Consider the following 25,172-nt stretch of genomic DNA (forward strand, 5'->3'; position numbering starts at 1 on the left):
AGTTAACTACCTTTTTTTTTTTTTTTGGGGGGGGGGGAGGAGATTTAACTTCCAGTATTTGTTGAACTCCCATTTTGTTACAAAATTTAGAAAGGAAGTGAGATTATGTAGAGGTTCATGATTTTTATGGTAATCAATCTACTCTACTCATGTTAATTATCTGGATGTGAGGCTCTGAATACATACTCCTAAGTTTTTTAGTGGGAGGTTATGAAAATTATATGTTAAAGTTATACGTGATCCGTTACTTCTTTACGTACGATGCCATTGCGTTTCCAAAGAATTGGTTACCATGTTGTTATGTCAAGAGTTTCATATCGTTACAGTTCGAGTAGCTTCTAGCCTTATGGGACAGCATTTTCTGAATCTTTTGTTGTTAGTGTTGTGGCTGTTGCTTTTATTATTATGATCTAAACTTAAAAGTAGACTAACCCTGGCGTGCATAATGTGCTAACAGGTTTGCACATTTAGGTTGATTGTGAATAGTGCAACTTCATTACTTGAGATAAGAACCCTGTAAAGTTGGAAGCTAAAGCTATGCTACTTATAAGGTAATTTTTGTATTCATTCTCTTAGTACTTTTGGGCTTTAGAATTTTATTTGTGGATACGTCTGCACCATTTTTCTTGTATCATTTCTGTGATTGCCTGGATACTCAACTAGCTATGCCTTAGCTGCACTGCTTGGGGGCAGTTGTCTTCAGCCATGCCACTCTATTGATGACTGTATCTTATGTTATGTCATAAGCACCCATTTCTTCTATTGCTACCTTAGCCTTAATTACCTTTGATCTTCCCTTTCCCACATAATGCCTTCAACTTGCACCCTGTGACTCCCCAATAGTGCTGTCATTGATTCTAGTAATAAGTGAACAGCCCATCTCAGTTGACTTTCTCTTATTTATCTTTTCTGTTACATGTGCTATCCCAAGTTTTTTGTATATGTATTCATTTCTTTTCTTATAGTGTTTCCAATAATCCATCTCAACATTCACATATCAGACACATGGATTTTATGTGTGTTGGTTTATTGTCTCACCCAACATTTTGCTCAATAAAGCAGAATTGTTGTGTAGCCATAGTATAAAACTTCACCTTCAATTTTAGTGTTGCATGTCATGCAGTCATAACTTCAGCAGTGCTTCTACTCCTTGTGCACCCTTACTAATTCTATGGGAAACATCTTGTATGTTTAATCTTTTCTTCCTTATAGATGGTAGAACCAAAGAGAAGGGCATGCTCTTGGTCATCAAATCATAGCTGATTCCTTGATTATATATTTATATATGACTCACATTAATTGGAAACACAATGTCTCTTGAATGCACTATTTCTTTCTTATATGTATGTATGCATATGGTGGTGCTGCAGTAAAGCTGTTGTGGCTGGACCGATACGATAGGATCTGGAAACCCAAACCAAGGCGAACCGGACCTAAACCAAAATTTTGGTCCTTGGGGTTAATTTTTGTAATCTTCATTTTATTTGAGTTTATATTAGGGAAGGTAGATTATGTAGAAGATTTCCCTATTTCAAGTTTCCTAGTTGCTCTAGTTTTCATTGTAGAGTTGGTTTCCATTTTATTGTTGGAATCTTTTAATTATTTATATGCATGTAGCAACCGATTAGAGGATGGAATGAGAATATTGAATTAGAGTTGAATTAACTCACGGGTTGTGAGTGGCGTATTGCAGTTCTTTCTTTTTGGTCTCTTATCGTTTTCTCTTGATTCGATCCAGTCCTCTACTTTGCAGGTTAGTCCCTACTTGTTCTCTTTCCTTGCTCTTCCCCATTCTGATTCATACTCGTTTCTCATTCTTTTCCCATTAATTCAGTTCTTTATTTCTGTTACTATTACCCTTTTTCTGTTTGTAATACTGCTGGTCTGTAGAGAGTTCATTGGAACTCCATTGATACAACTCTGAATGACCTGGTATTCCAGGGTATAGATTGCCTCCCTAAGGCGACTCAAACCCTAGATCCCTGCCCCAAACCAGCTCCCGTATCACGAGATTGAAGTTGAGAATTGATGCTGGTTTGTGCTGACCACTGGACCTGAGTTCAGACCCCTTTGATTTATAGTGGTCTTATTTGGAAAGACTAGTAGTAAGACTGTAATATCAGGTTGAACAGCTTCCAAACGAAGGAGTTTGAACATCTGAATCAAAGTCTGTTCTTCCAACCTGCTCATGATTGAGAAGTTGAAGACAACCTGAAATTGGGGTTGTTTTTTTCAAGACCCTTTACTTTGTTATTTCTGTAAATATCCCTCCCTTTTATTTTTAATTCAGTTTATGTCCACTAGTTAGTTTCAGTCCAAGTTTTCCCTTGGCCTTTAATCCTAATTCCTTTCTCATCTCTGCCCCCTTGCCTTCCTAAGTAGGCTTTAAGATTCTGTTTAATTGCCACATTGCCACCCTTGTAAACGTCAAGTTATTTACAGTTTTTGATGCAGATCCTAGCCTCCTCGAATTGAAGAAGCCACCCTAAACCTAGGGTTTTAGTAGGAGCCTTCGTTTAGGTTAGTTTATTTCCATACTTAGTTTTTATTTTGTGTTTTTAATTGAACCGGATTGGTTGCATCCAATTGGTTTAATTTAAGTGAAGTGATCCTATTGGCCAATAGGGAATCTTCTTTATTTTAAGTAGTTTAAGTTGTTTTAAGTCATTAGGGGTAGAAGAGTCTTTTCTTTTAAATTTTAAAATTGTTTTAACATTGGTCCACCTCTCCACGATTTAAGTGAGAGAGTTGATTTGTAATAGACTTAGGAATAGGCCTTTGGCCTCTTTATTTAATAGAATCGTGGGAGAGGCTCCACCCACAAGTTTAATATGTTAAAAAAATCATTTCCTGCTGTTAACCATTGTTGCTGCTGCTTCTCTCTTCAGAGAACTGTCTTGTGTGTCATATCAAGACCCCTTGTGAGTCATATCAAGGGTTAGGGCTGGTGGACTCCGGCGACTCCTTGCATCTTGTAGATCGGGAGGTCATTCTTCTTCTTCAATCAAGTTTTTCCAAGCTGCCATTGAAGAACCTGCAAATTCAGTAAGTTAATTTACTGGTTTATTATTTTCCCCTCTTCCTAAGCTCCCAACCTAACCCTAATCAATCCACATTACTTTCCTCCATTAGAACCCTAATCGATCCCATAACCCTAGCCTCATCTATAATCATTACAGCCCTGTTCCCTCATCAGTTTACTCTCAGATTTCAGCCACAGTCCCTGCTCACTAACCCTCCCACTCGATCTCAGTTGCAGCCCCAATTATCCATAAAAACCCTAAATCCCTCCTTCACCATTAAAACCCAACAACCCTAAAACCTGTCTAGACCTAACCAGCCATCAAAATCCAATCAAACTTCAGCCGAACCCTCTCCCCCACATCTGTGACACTCGGCCAGAAGCCCTTGGCCTGTCTCCCCTTAGAAACCCTAGATCCCTTTATTCCCTTCATTCCCAAAACCCAAAACCCTAACCCTATAATTCTGAAATCTTATTTCCTATTCAAACCTAATTAGAACCTATACCAATAGACTTCTAAAACCCTGCATACGATTACCCAATAAAACCCTAACTCCAACTCCACTTCCTAACCCTAATTTTGCCCTAATCAACCTAATCTGCCCATTCGGCCAACCCTATTACACAACCTGGTCCTCAGTGAGACTTATTCCACCTAGGTTACATCAGTTTTACCACTATTTTATTTAATTGAGTTGATATTAGTTTGGGTGGGGCCCATAAGCAATCCAAATGTAGGGTTTTCAAACCCCCGGTTGCATCGTTTGATATCAGAGCCGAAAGTCCTCCTCCATACCCTAACCATGGTGGCCAATAGTGAGGTTATTCAACGATTTAACTTTCATAAGGAAGAAAATGAGGCAACTATTGCCTATCTTACAGAACTGGTTACTCCCTTAGAGAATTCCAAGCCACTCACTGAGGTTTAGTGTCTCTAGTGTTGACAACCTCAACTCCCCAGTTGCTTCTCTCTCGGCCATCATGGCATCTCTGCAGGCTTCCATTGACAGATTGGCACCATCAAATAAAGGAGAAAGTCCCATGCAATTCTATTTCACACATAGTGCAAGAACTCACCGAGATCTCGGTAATCTCTCTCTTTTTGAAAAAACCGAAATGAGAGCTTGAGGTGAAATGAAATATTACCCCAACCTGGTCGAGTCGAGATCTCGGTTCGAGATTTCGGTTCGACTGAGATTTGGACCAAACTTACCTTTATAATGTACATATCTCAACCGAGACAGTCGAGATCTCTCCAGAACTCGACTATCTCGGTGAACTTGACAAAGAAGTGTGCATTTGACCTGATTTTTGAGGATTTTCGACGGTGGTTTATGATAGAGATATATGTAATATGTTAAGATTGATGTATTGTACACTTTTACGTTTGTAATGTTTATTTAAGTTGTTTTATATTAATTGTATGATTGGATTGCTTTCAATTACTAAATTATGTCTAGAATAAGGCCTATTAGTACGTCGTCGCCTACCAACCTAGGGTCCAAAGTGAAACTCCTATTTGGACTTTGTTTTTGCAAAATCTAATAGTGCCACTGTGTTAAAATGGCCTAAAATAGGCTGAGTACCAAGTTTCAGGATTAAACTAGGTCTAAAACCCACCAAAACCAGCTTTCGAGTTCCAAAAATAAAAAAATAAAAAAATTACACCAACTCGTTGAGATCTTGGCCCAACTCGGTTTTTTGGCTGGGTGAAACCTGTACCAAAACCGAGTTCTTGAACCTTGTTTCACAGGGTCCGCCATATTTTACACTACTCTTATCGTCACATACACCACCACCACTGTCACATTTTATAGCATCCCTACCACCATATTGAGCTGGTCAACTTGATAATCCTTTTTATAGAGATAAAAGAAAAGCGAAGCTGGATGCCATCGATTTTTACAGGCGCTAATATGCCCATACCCTTTGCATGTAAAACACTGAATGACAGCTTTTGGCATCACAAGAGATCTGTAGGAACCATGCCGAGGTGGAGAATATGGCTAGTTAGGTCGTGAAGATACCATAGATAAATCACTAGCCTGTGGCTTGCTGAATTACTTTACTTGGGGAGAAGACTTGCTGGTTGGAACTATCACCCCTAAGGGAAGTATATGTACAAGTCTTCCGAGTGTAAGGTCTCTTCAGATTTTCTTCAACCTGATATGCCACCTTTATTGCGTCTTCCATCGTAGGCGGTCAACTGGATGTTAGTGCAACACTGATCTGAGGATGCAATCCATTGCGGAACGTTGCCACTAATACCTCCTCATCCCACTCAAAATCAGATCAAGTGGCTAAATAGTAAAATTTGGCTATATGCTCCTCAACTGTGCAAAGTTGAGGTGCTTGCACTGCTTGTAGTTGGTAGGCAGGAATCTACAGTTCATGGAATTACTCATCTCGGCCCAAGTAGTGAATAACCCAATACCTTGAGTTCGATTCTGTTGCTGGTGTTTGATTCTCATCAGACTTGAGCCATGCCCTTTAGTTTAGCTTCGGCAAATAGAATCTTTCTAGCCTCAATCAAACCATACCATCTGAAAAATATCTCCAAACTCTGAACCCAGTTAAGGTAATGCTTTGGGTTGCTATCCCCATAAAAATTGAGGATGTCCAGCTTCGCTCTCTTTCAGCTCCATAAAGAGGATCATCATATCGACCAAACTCCATATGGTGGTGGTGGCGGTGGTGTAACATGAGACAGGTCCTATGGGATGGGGTTTAAAGAATCCCTAGACTGAATGGAACTCTTTCTTTATCCGAGGCCATTGGTCAATCAATAGAAGTTTGCATGGATGCCATCATTGTCTGGATGGAACTGACAACTATGTCGAAGGTATCAACACGATCTGTGAAGTTGGCAATCTCTATCCTGCTTTCGTCTTTATAGGAATTCTGCTGTTGGTGAATCTCACTATTGGCACCATGGTTAGGATATGATTAAAATCTCCAAATTGATGTGGAACCCGGTTCAAACAACCCTGTTTGGGTTCGCTTTGGGCCCACCCAAACACTAAATAAACCAAATCAAGAATTGAGTGGCAAAAGCCGCAGAACTGTAAGTTCCTTTTGGTAGAAAACAGAATTAAGACTTAAAAGGAGACAATAGTTTGGGGCAATTCTGGAATTAAAGGAAGAATAAGGAAACGATATAATAAAGGAGTAAGGGGGTATCTAAGTCAATTCGAAAATAAGGGGGGGGGGGGGGGGGAGGGAAAGGGGTAATTTAAAACAAGGGGTTTATATCGTGGGAGGAAAAAGGAGTTGCCTTCAACCTCCCGATCGAAGCAAGGTAGCGGAAGACCAGAACCCACTAAGGAGAAGAACTCCTTCAATTGCTATTGGCTGGGCCTGAAATCTCAGGTGTAGGTTTGCCCAGGGATGGGTATTGGATTCCCACAGATAGAGAGAGGAAGGGAAAGGGGGGAAAACAATTGTCTTCAACCCTGCGCCAACAGAACCAGTAGCAGATGATGTTTAAGTTCGACAAGTAGAACTCCAATTCGAGAAGTCCAACATGCCGGAGGATAAAAGTCGAACTTCTATTAAGAGTTTTCTAAATCAGGTACGAGTCAGTTTCCCACCTTTCAACAGAATAGACAATCTGTTTTCTTTCACTAGCGGAAACCCTAAGAGGAACACAAACTATCTCATAGCACTATAGCAGGGTAGGGTTTTTGGGGATGGGAATCTATGGTTTAGGAGATGGGGAAGAATATGAGGGAATTTTGAACAGCAGGGAAGAAGGAAAAAACAGGGAGAGAGAAGGATAGGTCGTACCTTAGTAGAGGGAAGAGAGAGAGATTGATGGGGAGGAAGCTGGATGAGTTTTGGCTCTGATACCAAATTCGTGGACGCTCAATGAGAGAACGGGAAGATATCTGAGATATAAACTCGGAGTTTAGGGGAGAAGGAGAATCACGTAACCATAATCATGCCATATTCACGTTGAACATACCCAATCAACTTTCTATTTCAAATCTGTTTATCAATTTTTTTTTCGGCCCAAACAATTTATTGAAAGCAAGCAGAAATGTTCCTCCCCTTAAGAAGAGAAGGGTTTACAACGAAGCTAGGGGGATTAACCCACCAAACAGAGGAAAAGGATAACAGAGAAGCCCCTCTAGCTAAAACAGCTTCTTTGTTTAACAATCTAGGAATATACAAGAAAACAACAGAAGATAAACACTGAATCAAATGATGAATATCCTCTACTAACACTGAAGAGGCCCAATCTAATGTCGAAGGAGCATTGTTCAGAAATGCAATTAGAGATTTGCAATCTGAAAACACCGACACACTAACCAATTTAATACTACGAGCTAACAGAAGTCCAGGCAAGTTTATAAAGAAAAAAAATATATAGATTCCTAACTGGAATGTAAAACCCATACTAACTCGAACTCTATCTCCTATTCATATGTAACCTTTTCAAAGCAAAACATGATAATATAAAAGAGATAAAATACTACAAACTAAACCACTACCAGCCTTTTTTAGACCAAAAACCCAAGTTGGCTTGGTTCCATTTTTTTGGGTTTCCAAAGCCTATCGTATTGGTCCAACCACTCTAGAGCCATGGCATCAGACGAAGTCGAGTTCTTTTCAGAGGAGGAGTTGATGCAGTGGAGCTATTGTGGTTGGGTCGATACGATCGGATTTGGAAACCCAAATCAAGTGAACTGGACCTAAATAAGTTTTTGGTCCAAAGGGGTTGGTAGGGAGATTAATTGTTTCTTGGGGTTATTTTTGTAATCTTTATTCTATTTGAGTTTATATAAGGGAAGATAAACTACGTAGGAGATAATTTCCCTATTTCAAGTTTCTTAGTTGCTCTAGGTTCTGTCGTAGAGCTGGTTTCTATTTTATTGTTGGAGTCTTTTAATTTTTTATATGCATGTAGCAACCGATTAGAGGATGGAATGAGAATATTGAATTGGAGTTGAGGGTTGTGAGTGGCGTATTGCAGTTCTTTCTTTTCGCTCTCTCTTGTTTTCTCTTGATTCGATCCAGTCCTCTTCTTCGCAGGTTAGTCCCTACTCCTCTTTCCTTGCTCTTCCCCCATTCTGATTTGGACTCGTTTCTCATTCTTTTCCTATTAATTCAGTTCTTTATTTCTGTTAATATTACCCTTTTCCTGTTTGCGATACTGCTGGTCTTTAGAGAGTTCATTGGAACACCATTGATACAACTCTGAACAACCTGGTAATCCAGGGTATAGATTGCTTCCTTACGGCAACTCCCCTATCGCGAGATTGAAGCCGGGAGTTGCTGCTGTTTTGTACTGACCACCAGACCTGAGTTCACCCCTTTGATTTATACTGGTCTTATTTGGAAAGACTAGTAGTAAAACTGTAATCTCGGGTTGAACGGCTTCCAAACAAAGGAGTTTGAACATCTGAATCGAAGTCTGTTCTTCCAACCTGCTCATGATTGAGAAGTTGAAGACAACCTAAATTGAAAAAACACTTACTTTTTTATTTTCATAAGTACCCCTCCCTTTTATTTCTAATTCAGTTTATGTCCACTAGTTAGTTTCATTATGTTTGCCCTTGCCCTTTAATTCTAATTCCTTTCTCATCCCTGCCACTTTACCTTCTTAAGGAGCTTTAAGATTTTGTTTAATTGCCAAACGCCACCTTCCTTTGAAAAGTGAGGTAATTTACAGTTTTACCACTATTTTGGTTAAATTGAGTTGATATTAGTTCAGGTGGGTCCATAAGCAATCCAAAATGTACCTGGATTGCATAATTTTGTATCAGAGCTGAAAGTCCTTTTCCATTCCCTAACCATGATGGCTAATAGTAAGGTTATTTATTGTTTGTGTCATCTACTCTAGTCATCAACAACATATTTTCTTATGAAGATGATTATACTTGTGGTTTTCAGCAACAAGATTCTTTTTTGTGGTTCCTAGCAACCTTTGCTATGTTATGTGGTTCGCAACAACCTATGGTGCAATTTTATTAGTGGTCTGCATTAACCTATACTGCCCTTTTATTAGTGGTTCGCAACAACCTATGTTGCACTTTTACCAGTGGTCAGTAGTAACCTATACTGTACTTTTATCAGTGGTTCACATCAACCTATGCTGCACTTTTATCTATCTTCTTTGTGAAGAATACTACTTGCCTTCCTTGAGAAGGGCTTATGATGTTGTTGTTACGATATTTTGGATTGTGATTGGTATTCTTTGCTGCTTATTTTGTTTGTTGTTGTCTGGATTTATTCGACATAAGATTTTTCTCTACTATTGTTGCTGATGGTTGGTGTGCTTGAGTTGGTATTAATACCAGAATGAAGTTCTCTCTGTATGTCTACAGCTGCTATATGTGTTCAAGACTACTTTTTCTGTTAATACCTATTCTTGTTGTTCCAACTTCCAAGCAAGCACCCACGCACACACACACACACACACACACAGAGTTAGCGTCAAGTCAAGAGTGGGAGTCTTTAATATCTATTTTTGTTGTTCCATCATTGTTATTTACTTTAGGGGAAAAAGAACGCTAACCGGTAGCGTGGTTCCTACAACTAGACACAGGACCACATGAAATTACTGCTCAGTCAGCCCCCAATGAACTAAAAAATCACGTTCAGTCAAATGCTCCCACACTCGCTCTTATTGGCCTCCCACTGGTGCAGGCTCTACACGACCGGTTAGTGTTCTCCTGCTAGGTTTCCTACTAAGAGTTGGTTGCTTAATTAATATAAGGGAGAGGCTGTCCACGATAGAGTTGTTTGTTCTTCTCTTCTTTTTCTTCTTCATAGGTTCTGGTTGTTGGGATCAAGCTTTGTCACAACAATGATTCAAACCTTCGTGCTAGTTTAAAGTGAACTTGTTTGCTTGTTGTGGTGTTTGTACTCATGCCCAAAAGCCTGTTAATTCTATTGAGGGGATTTTATTGAAAGACTATTTTTTGAAAACTAGCTGAAGTATTTTGACTAAATGTAAAATAGTGAATCTTTTCAATTATTTTGGGATCAAGTCGGTTTCCAAAATTTACCATCTGCACCTATCAAAAAAATATTTGTTTGGTTTTCAAGAAAATTTTCTTAAAGCTTCATGTTATTTTACCTTCTGAAGACTGAGTCTTCTGTTTTTAAAAGAACTCTATCTTCAGGGTACCTTCTTTTTCCTCTTTTTTTTTCTGTTGAGATGTTGTGTAGAGGAAAGTGACACCAATATAGAAAATTCCCATCAGCCTTCTGAGGATGGTGTTGCTTTTTGACATTGTAGAATGTATGCTTTCACAATACGTGGGTATCCATTTGAATTCTGTTTTATTTTTTCTATATCAATTCTCGAAACTGCATCTCAAGCATGGGATAAGACAAGGTACAGTTGCCAGTATCTGCCATTAAGCTATATGATTTGGATTACTTTCTCTTGTTTTAATGACTTAACGAAGAAAGAAAAAGAAAAGTGGCACATGATATATGTGTCATTTCTTGACAAAGGAAATGCATGTGACAATCTTCTGAGATGAATTTACAGGAAGGAATGAAATTTTGGATGGATGTTCCACATATGGATATGGTTGTACTGGTGGTGTACATTTTTTTGGGTCTATGAGATATCCTCAAACATATTTTGTGAAAATTATGCCCTAGCTGGACCATATGACTTCTTAGCTGCTTAAATATCTTGATTCTTTATCTCAGTCCTATAGGGTGCTTATATCATCTTGATTGTTGTAGTTGGAATTCTCCTTTTTTTGTTTTTTTAAATTCCCTCTTTCTTTCTTCCAGCCTCTACTAGGATGATGACTAAACCTTTAACTTGTGTCACTTGTAATATCACTTATTTCTTTTGATTTAAAATATGCTAATAACATCATTATAGATGAAGGAGTTCATTAAGGTCATCTTAAGTGTGGAAACTAGTAAAATTCCCTCAATATTTTATTGCATTTTTTTTCTTCAAAAAATAACGAAAGGCCTATTGATTAATCAGGAAGACAATATATTGAACATATGGTATAGTCATACACTTTAAGTGAAATATTTGAAGTTTTTTTCCCCCAAAATTTATGCTCCAAGAAACTGTGAAGTTTTACCTTAATTTGATTAGAGATAATGGGATTTCTATTGATCCATAATGTTATACCTCTTTGATGTGCTGCTTTGTGATTTTGATCCTCAAACTGTGCTAGAATTTTTAGTTTTCAGTAAAGAGTTCTGGGAATAATTGTTTAGAGGAAAGAGTAAAACTACTTGAATGAAGGTTGGTTCACCCATTTGTATTATTCAGTGTGGTAGTGCTACAGTTGAGTTTGTGTCTTACTCTTATGATATGCCTATGATATGTCACTATGTATATTGAGAATACTTGGTAAGGTATAGTTTATAGTGGTACCAATATTCTATCACATCATATCCTTCAATTTGATAAGTTATGGGAAACAATGTTTTATACTACAACAGTGATGGAGTGTAGATCTACAAAATCTATCATTAGCAAAGAAAGTAATAAACTGCAGTAGACATTCTTCACAATCATAAATTACTCTGTCGACTGATGGATTAATGTCAATCACAGCCAGCACAGTGGCATCTCAGAAAAATGTGTGATTCCTGACATTTTGATGGGGCCATGGATGTTTAGGATTTTTTCTTTTCTAAAGAAAATACGAATATGGTATAAAACAGTGATGTCAGCTGTGTACATACAAAACAGTTTGATTGGCTGGTTCATTGAGGTTTGATGCTAAATCCTGTCTTCACCACACCTAGATGTGGTTCCCAGACTTATTATTAGCTCACTAATCTGGATTTTTTAACTACTGCTGGGAGTAAATAAGAGAAAAGAGCAAGAACGGAAGAAGAATAGAGAGAAGAGACAGAGAGAGAGAGAGGGGGTTGGTTTCTATCATAAGAAAAAAAGAAAGCAGAGGTATCTCACGCTGGTGTATGTTCCAACTAGCCAAGCTGTGAAGCCGGTCCATAAAACAGAACATTCCCATAATATATATATATATATATATATATACTTCACTAGCTTAAAGCTGCATTTGTGTTCCTAATGCCACAATAACACTGCTAGTGCCTACAATTACCTTTGAGAATCAGCTCATGTGTGGTGTCTATGTTTATTAGATCATTGACCTTCTATGGAATGCTATTGTTGGGTGAGCCTGTGGCCTGCACCAAGTAGAGGCGATGGCATGGTGTTCCATCATCTGGGTGGGTTTGGACTGACCTGGGCAGGCTGCGGATCTTGTTGAATATATTTAGGGGATCATGCAAGAGGCCAAAATCGGCATCAGGGTCTCCAATCTGTGAAAGCTTGACATCAGAAAATCCAAGAGATGGCAAAAGATGATCAGGCCAGTCACTATAGAAGTGGTAGGTAGATTCGGAGATTGTGGTTGAGGACTTATTCATGAAATCTGCGAGGAGGACTGTGTGAGTCAAGGTGCAGTTGGCTGCTATGGTCTTCAGTACCTGCATGGCATGGGGGTGGGAAAGGTAATAAAGGATCCCTTCTAGAAGCCACACTGTATTCCTTTCAGGAATGAAACCAGAATGTTGAAGCTTCTCGAGCCAGTTATCGTCTCTGATGTCAGCAGGCACTCTGGTTATGGATTTTGCTATCACCTTCAGTTGCTCATGTTCATTGGTGGACCATATTGCTGCTTGCAGGAGAGTGGCCTTCATGTGCAGGAGCTCAGGGAAATCAACCTCAAAAACGTTGCTTCCATTCAAGCAGTTCAAGCGGTATGCCCTAGCATCCATTCCTACAAAAGAGGACTTTGAATCAAAATTTGAAAACCTGCACCATCCATTGTGGATAAAAAAATTGCTGGGTGGGTTGTGTAAGAGACTGTTATGGTTAAGGACCCCTTTGTGTGCTTGGAAACATGGAATTCCCCCCTAACATCCTTTCCTCCCCCCCCCCTCCCCTCCATACACAAAAAAAAAAAAAAAAAAAAATCGGAAATCTGGGATACATCACATACACAATGGCGTATTCATCTGTGGACTGACATCGCACTGAGGTTAATTACTCTGATTTTAAGATAGGCTCTGACCGAAAAAGGTAAACTAATTGAACAACATTCATCTGTGGACTGTTTTATTGTTGGTGTATAGTATTTAAAAACTATACTTTAATATTTGATTGATAATCCATGTTTTGAAATCTAGCTTTGAACCTTACGATATGATCGTCAATTATTTGCATTCAATTTGGTTTGATCATTTATATATATATATATATATATATATATATATATATATATATATATATATTTGGATAGGTTAGATCATCTAATCCATGTTCAGATAATAAGTTTATGGAGAAACAAAGCTACATGTGGAAACTAACTGTAGTTGGGCCGTGTTGATTCTGAATACAAGACAAACTAGTGCTGGCTTCTCAAATGGTAGAATGCAGTTGAGGGGATATAACAGAGCAATTACGAACCTGCACCTAGTAGAACAACCTGGGCCTCTTCACCATTAAAAGAGTTGAGAGCTGCTTCAAGTTTTGAATCAAACCAGAGGGTTCGAACAGCAAGAATGACTCCAGAAATTTCGCGGGCATTGTTCAGACGGTCTCTTGTCATCTTTTCATGGAAATTCTTCAGGTAGGCCTCCCCAGCCAGTACTTCTGCAAGTGGATCATGGATCACATGTTTCCACAAGGCTCTTCCTGCCGCCGTCTGGCATGCGGTGCGCTGAAGTGAATCCCACTCATTGTTAATGGTTGTGTGAATTGCTCTAACTGTGTCAGATAACAGCAAGTTTGAGAGCTGCAGCTCCGGCCATGCTGAGTCCCCCTCCTGTGGCTGTCTATTCTCTTTTACAGACATGTTCCAGAAGGGCATTCAATTTGTAACCCAAATTCTGAAAAAAGGCTTCAAAGAACTGAGAAGCAAAGAGGGAATGGAGAAGGTAAAATGCCTTGACACCCAACAACTGCCATGCATTAAGACAAAATTCCAGAGAAGGGATTTTGTGGAGAAAAGGGAGAGGATCAGTAGAAGGGGATAAGGAAAAGAGAACCACACATAACCAACGTTTGAAAAACGCACTAACGTATCTAAGCTCTTTGCCGCAGTAGTTACTAGTAAAGAGAAGCTGTTGGGTGGATCCACGTCCATTATGACTGTTTGAAGTGTCACTTGTCAACCTCTTAATTCTTATCAACTGCAAACTGCAGGAGAAAAAAAAAAAAAAGGAAAGGAGCCAACAAAACCAACAATAAAGGCCTACTGAGAGTCTTGAGACTTGAGTTTCCCATCAAGTGTCATGGCAATTTCTGTTTGCTTTATTTATGAGACTAACGCTGCCCTTGTCTGGGCAGTTTATGGAAATCATAAATTAGAATTGTGCTTCCTTGGTTCATGGAATATACACATAAACCAGAGCAGAACTGACTCTAAAGAGTTAGAGGGCGAGAATCAGCTATTCTATGATGCTATCTGTTAAACTGATTAGGAGAGGTAAAGAAAAATTCGAGAGAGGGGGTCCCAAAATTGCCTTCTGCCCACAAGTCTCTACTTTAATTTTTCTGCAATTAAGGAGATTGTGGTTGAGCCATTTAGCTGGTTTACATGTAACCTCAAGAAAAGTACTTTTTGGCGTTCTTATATATATATTCAAGGCTGGGCTTTAGATTGGTAGTCGTTCACTTAGGATCAGGAATTACTGGCCACCATGGCTTTAGCCTTTAGGAACTGTGGGAGTGACGAAAGAAAGATAGTGCATTGACAAAAGAGGTGACAGATGCATTTATATTGTCTCATTCTTGTCACCTGGGTTGATGAGTGCATCGTTGGTTGGTTCTCAAAGCTTGAGAGTTTTAACTCTACTCTGTTATTGACTTGTTTATTGTCTTCTCTTCTACCTAAAAAATTTTTAAAAAGGAAAAGTTCTCTGAGTCGTTGGGTAGGGTACACTAGCATCTTTATGTCCATCTCTCTTTTTTCAAGCATGAAATGATCTTGCTGCCCTCCTATACTTGATACTGTTTTGACGTAGCTCATTGGTGTGCTCCTCTATACTATTTGCTCTCGGTTGAATATATATATATATATATATTTATATATTTGTTTTGGTTATTGAAATTGATTGAAAAAATCACCTTGAGGCCTGGGTTAAGGTGATTGTTTTCCTAAACTAAGATAACATTAACCAGGTTAATCAAGTTTTTCTTTTTAATTTTCAATTTTGCCCTTAATATATCTTCACTATTATTGTTTCTTTAAACCAGTAAACTAGGATATACTGGTCATCTCCAACTACTGCTCTTCTTCTCCACTCCAACTACTTACCCTTGTTCCATGTCCTGTCCCCATCTTCCTCCTCTACTATTCTTCTTCCCTACCCCCATCACTCCCATGTGCTGCCCCCAACTCCCACCTTGCCCTGTTTGTTTGTCGGGGACTTAGGTGGGGTGGGAGAGTGCTGATGTAGCACTTCAAAATTCTATTCCAACGTTTTTTGTTTAATTTGGGGTGATGAACTTACAAAAGCTTAGGGAAATGTTTTGTATGTTGACATGATATTTGAAATCCCACCTCTATGTTATCCAGAGTCCCACAAAAAATAAAGGACTTTGGTTGCAATTCATGGAAGCAGTAAAAATCTCACCCTTGGTCCCCAATCCACTATATAGTGGGACCCAGTCCCACAACATTCCCACCCCACTCTCCCCATCAAACAAACGAGACCAAATTTACTAGTCTTCTCACCCACCTCCATCACTCCCCTGTCTTGCCTCCATTTCCCACTTCTCATCTTCCTTGCAATATCTCCTCCCTCTGCCCCCCCTATGTCAACCAGGGTTTCAAAAATCGGTGAGTCGGCCGAGACTGATTTCGATTTCTGCCCTTCCAGGCCGATTCTAGGGGTTAATCGGACCAATTCAGGCCAATTCCGATCCAATTTGAATCAGAATCAACATGATTGATTCCGTCATTGATTCCTGATTTTGAAACCCTGACACCAATGGATCTTTATCCTCTCAATTACACTGTCTGTACTTGACATCAAGTACATCTAACAGAGGAGGTAGAAATGACTATCGTACCCCCTGCCTGAAGTGGGGTCCACCTCCCTCTATTAGATGTACTTGACGGCAAGTACAGGCAGTGTAATTGAGAGGATAAAAATTCGACACCAACACCATCACAGAGAGAGCAAATCCCGTGACCGGCTTCACTTCTTTAACTAGCATCTCTCATATAAGACTGGTAAGTTGATTTGGTGTCCGCAACCCTTCTGTACCTGCAACTCTCTTCTCCCACTACTTACCCCTGTCCCTACCCTACCCACCCATGCAACTCCCCAGCCACGCCCCACCCTTGTCCCAGCCCCCGTCCCACCCCTGCAGTATCCAGCTCCGCCCTGCCATTGCCAGGATAAATGTGGACTTCGTATGCAACCCCAAATGTCTTTTTTACTTCAAAGATTTTGCAGCCTGACAAAATTGACGGAAGTCATCACCTTATATTACCGAATAGTTTTCCCTTCTTTGGTTTGAAATCCAAGTAAATGAGTAATTTTTCCATTGCTACAGTAACAAAAATATCACATTGGTCTTCAATTCTAAAGCAAACAAAAGAAAACAAATGAGGGTTCTGTAAAGGGCAGTGTAAGAAGGAATTTGCACATAACAATCAATGAGGGTTGGAAAAGGTATCATCTATATGGGGTCTACTTGTGACCCACATGGTTAGAATAAGAGAGAAATGTCTACGTGGGTCTCACTATTTATTATGTGGGGAGGTATAAAAGAATTTGTACAAGGATAGTGTAACAATCTTTTTCCCATTTAAATATTACTATGGCAGGTCAGACAGAGCTATAACTTATTGAACAAGCAAACCCTAGGGTTGTATGCTCGCATGTTAAGTTTTACTTCATTAGAAGTTAGCCAAATGGTAAAATTAAGTACTAAAAAACTAAAGACTATGGAGATGTTGCTTGCCAAAAAATGGATGACGGACTGATGCAAGGATGAAAGGACATATTATAGGCAGCATATGATTGAATTTGAGTCCAAATATATGTAGTTGGTCAATCCAAATTATTTTGGTATCCAATAGTTGGAATTACCCAATGGTCGTCAACATGATAGAAATATAATTTTTTTTGGGTGCAAGGTCCCCGCTAGAGGGATAGAGCCCCACAAAGAGGCATGGACAAGACCCACAAGGGCTCCACTTCTTAGAAAACGAGTAAAGGGGTGCATGCCATGCATGCCTTACGGGAGGAGTGCCTCGAACTTGAGACGTCGAACCCTAGGCCATCACTATCATGAGTGATGCCAACCACTGGGCCAAAGCCTGTATCCATTATAAAAATAGATGGATTGCTTAGAAAATCTCTTCAAGCGGGAAAACTTTTGCAGTATTACTGCATGGGCCATTTATTGCCTTGAAACTTATCATTTGACATTTTTGTATGGGAGTGAATGACATTTTTCTTTTGTCTTAATCTTAAAATTTCTTTAATATAGGGTATAAAGGGTTTTCAAAATAATTTGAAAATAATATATTGATATGTCATTATTAAAAGGTGTCATTGTTATGCATATTTTTTCAAGTTTACATGTGAAATGATAGTATTATTTTTCTTCAAAAAAACTATATACTATACTAAAAGACAAAAAAAAAGATTACAAAATTATTTAACACCTTGAGGGGTGTCAATAAGAAGATTCTTTTCTATAATTATTGTGTTTTTTTTTTTGGGGGTAAATAGAATAGTTAATTAAAGGAGGAAGAACCCTTAGATAGAATATGGAGATGAGAAAAATCCATTGCGTCATTCAACCAAAAGGGGTTAAGGAAGGGGGCTGAATGAGCACAAAACAAAAAGGGATGATTGAGGCTGAACTCAACGAGAGCATAAACAACATTGTTGTCACTAAAACCAAATAAATCTCCAAACTGAAGAGGCCATGGAGCATCTTACAAAAACATGATTGGTATTGATTTGAATTGAACATAAAGGGCATCAAGAATTGATATTGGAACCTAAATCCAGAGAAAAGGCTTGGATTCGGAACTCGACAATTTGGATCCTCTATTGCCGAGCTATCCAGAGGACCGTCTGCTGACCTGACACGCGTGAAGCGTCAATGACCGTCTTACCTTTGCTGAGCGCCTTGCCCGAGTGGGGGTAAGGCGGTCATTGCGTGCCTCATCGTGTCTAGGCAATACGGTCCTACCAAGCAGTTTGGCAGTAGAGGATCTGGATCCGGAACTCGATCAAGCAGTAGTTTCCAAACAAATATCTTTACTTTGGGAATGAAACTGTGTGAAGATGCCAAACGAAATCCAATAATTCGAAGAAACTGAGAATCGAGTGGGCTGAATATTTACTTTGTAATTATTAAGATTCTCATTTTGAGCTGAATATTTACAAATGTGGAGAGGGTTCTGTGAGCAATCAGCATAGAGGAGCGTACCAATGAGATGCCGTAGAATGATTTCATACATAGAAAGGTAGCAAGGTAATTTCATTTAAGGAGGAAAGAGATAGAGAGAGGATACTAGGGTACCCTCCCCTGACGGCTTAGAGAACTTTTTCATTACACCACTAATTCGTTTGCTAGTGGAATTGGAACAAAGAATTAGCATATGTAGAATTGTTATCCCCTCCAATTTGCTGCCCCCCTCCAATTCCTTCAATTCCTCACATGGGGGAGGAAATGACCACCCTACCCTTGCCCGAAAACACTATCCAAGGTGGAATCGTTATCCCCTCCAATTCGTTGCCCTCTCCAATTCCTCCAAATCCTCACATGGAGGCAGAAATGACCACCCTACCCCTTGCTTGAAAACACTGCCTAAGGTAGGATCAACTCTCCACTATTAGAGGAATTGGAGATGCCCGCGAATTGGAGGTGATAATTATTCACCCAAGATGGGATCCATTCCCCCTATTAGAGGAATTGGAGGAATTGGAGGAGGTGCACGTGAATTGGAGGTGATAATTATTCGAATGTGTAATGGTACACGACTGACTAAATAACTCTACACAACTTTAGTTTGTGAAATAGTAGGTTATTCTTCTACCAAAAAAAAAAAAAAAAGATGTTAGGTTATTCAACTTCTACACCTCTTCCCCACCCCACCATTCCCCTTTCAAAAAAAAAAAAAAGTCGTGTCGTGAAGCGGCTAACAGCACACATACATATACTACACAGTGATGTTTAATTTTTTCCAAAACGAAGTCAATATTTCCACGAGAAATGCAAAGAGCACTGAGGTATGTGGACATTTTGGGATTAAGAAGCAAAAAAGGATATAGGTGGCAGCAGGGCACGTTCGTTGTAAGTGGCATACTTTCAGTTCTTCAGTTCTGTAATTAATGGTATTTTTTCAAATCCACCTGTTCCAATCGAATGAAAACTGAGGAGAACAACATTTATTTATTAAGGATACAGAAAACAAAAGGAAGAGGAAGAGGAATTGGAATTGGAATTTTGCAGAGAAGATGCATAAAAGCTAAGCAAGTGGAGTACTGACTACTGAGGAAGTGAGGAGTCTACAAGATACGGAAGTAGCAGTGAAGAAAGTGGTAGAAAATTATAATTAAGGTAGAAAGAATCATTGAATCCAATTCAATAATTCAATCACAGCGGAGAAAATGGCAGCGAACGTAGCGTGTTGCGGGGCAAAGTTCTCTCTCTACCTGTTGCTGATCGTAGGACTAGTGTGCTTCGCCGGTCTGATGGCGGGTCTCACCCTGGGTCTCATGTCTCTCGGCCTCGTGGACCTCGAAGTCCTTATCAAGTCTGGCCGTCCCAAGGACCGCATCTATGCCGGTACTCTCTTCTTCTCTTCTGTCAGTCTCTCTCTCTCTCTCTGTGTCTATTGTTCTTCTTCTAAATCAAGAGCGGTTTGAGACTCAAAAGTCGTGTTTTTGAACTCGTGGGGCCTCTGCCGATTCTTTCGTCTTGTCCAACTCGAGAACACGAAAAAACAATTGAATACTCTTCTCAATGGGATTTGGGAACCCAAACTTTCAGTTAAACTTTTTGATTCTTTGTGGAGCGAAAAGGGAATGCAAAATTTGTGCTTTTGCTTTCGAGAATTTCCTGCTGGAAGAGCAGGCAGGTCTCCTAGTCCACCCGAATATATACTCTCTCTCTCTCTCTCCCTTTTTTCTCCCCTTGTGCAAGAGCATCAGAAACCTTGGTAATTCTTTATCGGTTCCCTTTTGGTGAAAGTGAGGAAGGGCGGATGAAATTTGTAACTTTGACAAAAAACAGAGTTCTGAGTTGGGAGCCTGGGAACTGGGTCAACTCGCTGGTTGTTTTTCTGTTTTTTTTTCCTGCCATATTTTGTCTCTGGAGAAAGGGCCTCCTTTAATGTAAATGATGATGGGTTTCTGGCAGCAAAAATATTTCCGGTTATTAAGAGGCAGCATCTCTTACTATGTACGCTGTTGATTGGCAACTCCTTGGCAATGGAGGTGTGAATCTTTACTAATTTTGTTCTATTTCGTTGCTGTAATTGATGGGTTGTTCTTCTGACGGCTTTATTAATGGCATCCTTTGTTCATGATCATTTTCATAGGCTCTCCCTATTTTCTTGGACGCGCTTGTACCCCCTTGGGCAGCCATACTCATATCTGTTACTTTGATCCTCGTGTTTGGAGAGGTTCTTTATTGTCAAACTTGGTTTAGTTACTTTTATTGAGTGCTCTTTGAGCATGGTCAGCTGGGTTCTATTATTTATGTATTATGTATAACAGATACTGCCACAGGCAGTCTGTACGCGTTACGGCATGGCGGTGGGAGCAACATTGGCACCCCTTGTCCGTGTTCTTCTTTTGCTGTTCTTCCCCGTTGCTTACCCAATTAGTAAGGTACAGATATAATTCACAAATGTATCTGGATGGTATGTGTGCTCTCTCCTGCAGTTATTAGATTGGTTATCTATGACAATTAAGAGTCAAATTATATTAGAACTCATATCACTTTTGTTGTTCCCTGTTGAGTTTTTATTTATTTATTTATTAATTCTCTTTAATATACAGCTTCTGGATTGGATGTTGGGTAAGGGGCATGCTGTCCTTTTACGGCGAGCAGAGCTTAAGACGTTTGTGGATTTTCATGGGAACGAGGTACTTCACTCAGCTTCAAATTATTGCTTGTAATTTCTGTATGTATAGAGTTAATCTGTTCCTATCATTTTTCACATTGAAGAATGTTTCCTGCTTTAAATTACATTCAAAATGTATGTTACCAAACCAATGATGTTTTGTGTTTAGTCTTGTGCTGTATCCCCTGCATCTTCTTCCTCTCTCTTTCTCCCTCTCTTTATATTTATTTATTTATTTATTACTGCAAAAAAATGTAACAGTATCTATGCTATGTTGACCAGGCTGGAAAAGGTGGAGACTTAACGCATGATGAGACTACCATAATTGCTGGTGCTCTTGAATTGACAGAAAAGGCTGCAAAAGATGCCATGACCCCCATTTCCAAAGTGTTCTCCCTGGATCTAGATGACACTCTTGATTCGTGGGTTTACGGTTCCCTTTACAATCCATTTACCATTTTAGTTATTTTCTTTTTAAGTTTTAAGCTTATAGTTTTTCTTCCCCTCCTCAGGGAGACATTGAATGCAATAATGATGAAGGGTCATAGTAGAGTTCCTATTTACGTGGGGAATCCAACTAATATAATTGGACTTATCCTGGTACCTCTCTCTCTCTCTGAGTGTGTGTGTGGACTGTGGCTGGACGGATTCACAGTTCAAATAGTGGCCTAAATTGTTGAGCATTCAAGGACACTTTAACTTTAATTTCCCATCTGTTTTGGTGTATAATCTCTAATATGTATCTTTATACTCTTTTCCTTTTGGCATTTGTAGTTTATAACTGGTGTTTTAACATTCACTAGGGGATAGACATTAGACAATAAACTTGACAAGTGCTGGGTAGAAAGAATTTGGTGCTTTTCGTAAGATGTCCTTTCAACTGATAAAAGTTCGAATAAGAAACTAGAAGTTGTCTGTTTTCTTCATGTGCTATTTGATGATGGTTACTGGGAAGTGTATCAAATAAGGGATTCTTCCTTTGTTTTGTACCATTTTTCAAGATTCCGATTGAATTCAAGAATCAAGTTGTATTGGTCTTGTTTCAGCAGTCGAGAGGTTTTTCTAGTTTAATAGGTTTGACGAAACTGAATTTATCAAAATCTCCCATATACTTAATAGAGCTTTTGATATGGTATACGATTCATCAAGCATATAGTTCTCAATGGAGTATAAATTCTCTTTTGTCGGTTTCCTTTGGGTTTCCATGATGGCAAGTAGAACAATTTATTCTGTCTGCTCCTCTTTTATCTCACATCTAGTTTACCACATTGCAGGTAAAAAATCTGTTGACAGTTGACCCAAAAGATGCAGTTCCTTTGAGAAAAATGATCATAAGAAAAATTCCAAGGTGAGAGTGAAATTTTCAGTTCAGCTTTGCCTCACTGTCATAACCATTGGTTGTTCTATCATCTTATCATAGCCATCAGTTGTTATGCCATGTAATATTTTGCTCCCTGTTGAGAGGATCTAGTATACTTAATATTTTATTGCCACAACTCAGTTTTTTGTGCTGAATCTCAGCCAATTGTGGAAGTGGGAATTGCACAATTATCTAACTAATGATTGAGTGCTGTAATTAGCCTTTATGCCACCATGATATGTGAGATGGAAATGTCCTGTTTATGCCAGAAATTTGACTTTACCGTTTTCTGAGCACATCTGTTTTGAAATTTTACATTTTTTTCCTTTCCTTTTTTCCCCTTTTAAACTTGCCACACTCGCTTCCTACCATATCTATGACAAAGTTGGTATTCCTTACAGTATATCTTTTTTTGGCTCAACAGGATGCTTAAGCACCTCAAGGCTTTTTGTGGATCATTTTGTTCTTGCTAGTTGTCACTGATCTTTTTTTTTCCCCCCCTTCCAAATATCTCACCTGTAAATGATCGGGACCTCTACCATTTCATTGAATGGTTGGTTGAAAACAATTTTAATACTGCTGCATTAGTTAGTAGGCTTGTTTATTTCTTTTGTCTTGATTCATTCTCCTTTCTTCAGGGTTTCAGAAAACATGCCTCTTTATGATATTCTGAATGAATTTCAGAAAGGTCACAGCCACATAGCTGTTGTATCAAAGGAACTTAATGATACAAAAGAGACACCAAAGGAAACTAAAGAGGTGCAAAATATGGAGAGTAAGGTGAACAATAAAAAGCAGATGGCCCCACCTGATACAACAATGTTAAATGAAGGTAAGTATATCGAACGAACCTAGTTGGTGTTCACATTATTGATAATTGATAAGTACTACACTGATGTGGAAATTCTCCAAGTTGTTAGGATCACTTGGGGACAGGTTTCAGTTTTTATTATGCCATATTCTCATCCTGGAATTTCCTTTCTGTACCAAGTTCAAGATGAGAGGACGGAAAGAAGCCATCATCTATGGGTGTCATAAACATTAACAGTATGGACGTATGCTTCATCCTATTCTCTGCTCTGACTTGATATTTCTCTTTTTTGGGTTGTCCTGGTTTCTAAGCTATTTCTTCACTACTAATCAGTGTCATCACCACTTTATGAAACTCTTATTTGCAATTTTTTCTTGTTCTCCCAAGAAAACCATCCTCTTATTTTCTGCATGCTTGTTTGCATTTTTCTATTGAAGTCTCAGCATTTAAGCCTCACTATCTAAGTGACTCTTAGACTTATTTTTCTACTTGTATCATTCTTGCTTGTTGAGGGCGGGCCTTGGTGCAATGGTAAAGGTTGCTCCATTGTGACCAAGTGGTCATGGGTTTGAGTCTGGAAACAGCCTCTCTGTGAAAGCAGGGGTAAGGCTGCGTAACCCTCCCCAGGCCCCGCAGTGGCGGGAGCCTCGTGCACTGGGTACGCCCTTATTATCATTCTTGCTTATTATAGATAAATCATGTTCCATACTGGGACATTCTATAATGCATTTGGATTGAATACTTTGTTCCCTTGAATTATAGAAATTGATTTGCTTTGGAAGTTGCAGAGCAAGAAGAGGTAGGCCCTACTTCTGGGACCTAAAATCTAGGAGCTAAAGCAGATTCATGTGATTTTCCCAGGTATAACTAGGAAGGATGGTGATCAGAAGTTAACAAATCGTCCCGCAGCTATTCCAGGCTTAAAGAAGGGGCATAGAGGTTGTTCACATTGCATTCTGGATCTCGATAATGCTCCACTTCCAGAAATCCCACCCAATCAAGAGGTTGTTGGTGTAATTACTATGGAGGATGTGATTGAAGAACTTTTACAGGTAACCTGGTAATGTGAAAATTCACGAGTTTCAATTGTGCAACTTAAATGGTGGAATTTAACACAAATGCCTTCTGACATCTTTAACCTTCGTAGAACTCAAGTAACCTTGAAAACAAATCATTTACTTTAGGTATCTCTGCTATTCATTAATCCTATGTGCTTCAGATCCTAATCAGCTTAAATAATATGTTCTCTCCTCCCCCCCTTTTTTTGGGGGGTGGTGGTGAAATAGCATTAGAATATAATTAAGGGAAAAATGATGTATTTAGTGCCAGTAGTACATACCCTCTCACACTCTCTATCCTCCATGACCATGTGGGCCCTCCTGTATGCTAATCGTGAGACACTTCTCCTGTTCGTCCATTGCCAGTACACGCAGGTGGCGTGTAGATCCCTCTCCCTATAATTTTTCCTCTACCTCTCTCTCTCTCTCCTTCCATTAGTTTGGATGATCTATGCTGAGCTCAATTTTTCTGCCATGTCAGGAGGAGATATTGGATGAAACTGATGAATACATTAACGTTCACAACAGGTATGGATTTTTGTAATTTTTTCTGTGTTTTCAACGTATCTTGAATGAGAACTGCAACTGTTAAAAGACGATATCTGTGACAAAATTGAGATTGTGGGTTTCATAGAGTTTGTATACTAGATGATGTAGGGACTAATTGTGCTTATGGAAACACAGGATAAAGGTGAACATGCAAGCATCTCAAGGGAAAGTGCTCCAGGCGGCTTCATCAGAATCCATCATACTTTAGCACCAATTGCCTGCACATCTATGCCAACATCCCCAATGTTCAGGAGCAACTATAGCTCTCAGCATTCCCCTACCTCACCTATTCTTGTGT

General features: G+C 39.2%; 2 protein-coding genes and 1 long non-coding RNA gene across 7 annotated transcripts; 1 reads left to right on the plus strand and 2 right to left on the minus strand.

Annotated features, from left to right (window-relative positions):
- Positions 1-1,024: 1,024 nt before the first annotated feature.
- Positions 1,025-24,355, minus strand: LOC122657848. Its single transcript, XR_006332376.1, has 3 exons — positions 24,345-24,355; positions 22,879-22,884; positions 1,025-1,146 (listed from the first exon to the last, which is right to left on the minus strand). It is a non-coding gene; the product is annotated as an uncharacterized LOC122657848 (long non-coding RNA).
- Positions 12,019-14,088, minus strand: LOC122657846 (putative S-adenosyl-L-methionine-dependent methyltransferase Mjls_1072). Its single transcript, XM_043852641.1, has 2 exons — positions 13,458-14,088; positions 12,019-12,768 (listed from the first exon to the last, which is right to left on the minus strand). Exons 1-2 carry the CDS (start codon positions 13,858-13,860, stop codon positions 12,140-12,142), a joined length of 1,032 nt encoding a protein of 343 aa, XP_043708576.1. The 5' UTR covers positions 13,861-14,088; the 3' UTR covers positions 12,019-12,139.
- LOC122657844 (DUF21 domain-containing protein At1g47330-like) lies at positions 19,333-25,172 on the plus strand. 5 transcript variants are annotated; one of them, XM_043852637.1, is made up of 13 exons: positions 19,333-19,814; positions 20,388-20,464; positions 20,569-20,652; positions 20,747-20,860; positions 21,032-21,118; positions 21,379-21,518; positions 21,609-21,696; positions 22,371-22,444; positions 23,095-23,288; positions 24,129-24,319; positions 24,807-24,853; positions 25,010-25,084; positions 25,115-25,143. In XM_043852637.1, the coding sequence occupies exons 1-12, from the start codon at positions 19,637-19,639 to the stop codon at positions 25,080-25,082; spliced, it is 1,347 nt and encodes a 448-aa protein (XP_043708572.1). In that variant the 5' UTR covers positions 19,333-19,636; the 3' UTR covers positions 25,083-25,084; positions 25,115-25,143. The 5 variants fall into 5 exon arrangements, with proteins under 5 accessions (XP_043708572.1, XP_043708571.1, XP_043708573.1 ...); XM_043852636.1 differs by having other exon boundaries at positions 25,010-25,172; XM_043852638.1 differs by lacking the exons at positions 24,807-24,853; positions 25,010-25,084; positions 25,115-25,143 and adding an exon at positions 23,377-23,503 and having other exon boundaries at positions 24,129-24,250.

Source organism: Telopea speciosissima, chromosome 4, assembly GCF_018873765.1.
Source record: "Telopea speciosissima isolate NSW1024214 ecotype Mountain lineage chromosome 4, Tspe_v1, whole genome shotgun sequence".
Lineage (NCBI taxonomy): Eukaryota > Viridiplantae > Streptophyta > Magnoliopsida > Proteales > Proteaceae > Telopea > Telopea speciosissima.

Bases quoted from the DNA above. Each gene is read 5' to 3' on its own strand.
- LOC122657846 (XM_043852641.1), bottom strand. From the start codon at position 13,860: ATGCCCTTCTGGAACATGTCTGTAAAAGAGAATAGACAGCCACAGGAG. The intron at 12,769-13,457 runs GTTCGTAATTGC...CCTCTTTTGTAG, and splicing joins GGTTGTTCTACTAGGTGCAG to GAATGGATGCTAGGGCATAC.
- LOC122657844 (XM_043852636.1), top strand. From the start codon at position 19,637: ATGGCAGCGAACGTAGCGTGTTGCGGGGCAAAGTTCTCTCTCTACCTG. The intron at 21,519-21,608 runs GTGGGTTTACGG...TCCCCTCCTCAG, and splicing joins CTAGATGACACTCTTGATTC to GGAGACATTGAATGCAATAA. The intron at 22,445-23,094 runs GTGAGAGTGAAA...TCCTTTCTTCAG, and splicing joins ATCATAAGAAAAATTCCAAG to GGTTTCAGAAAACATGCCTC.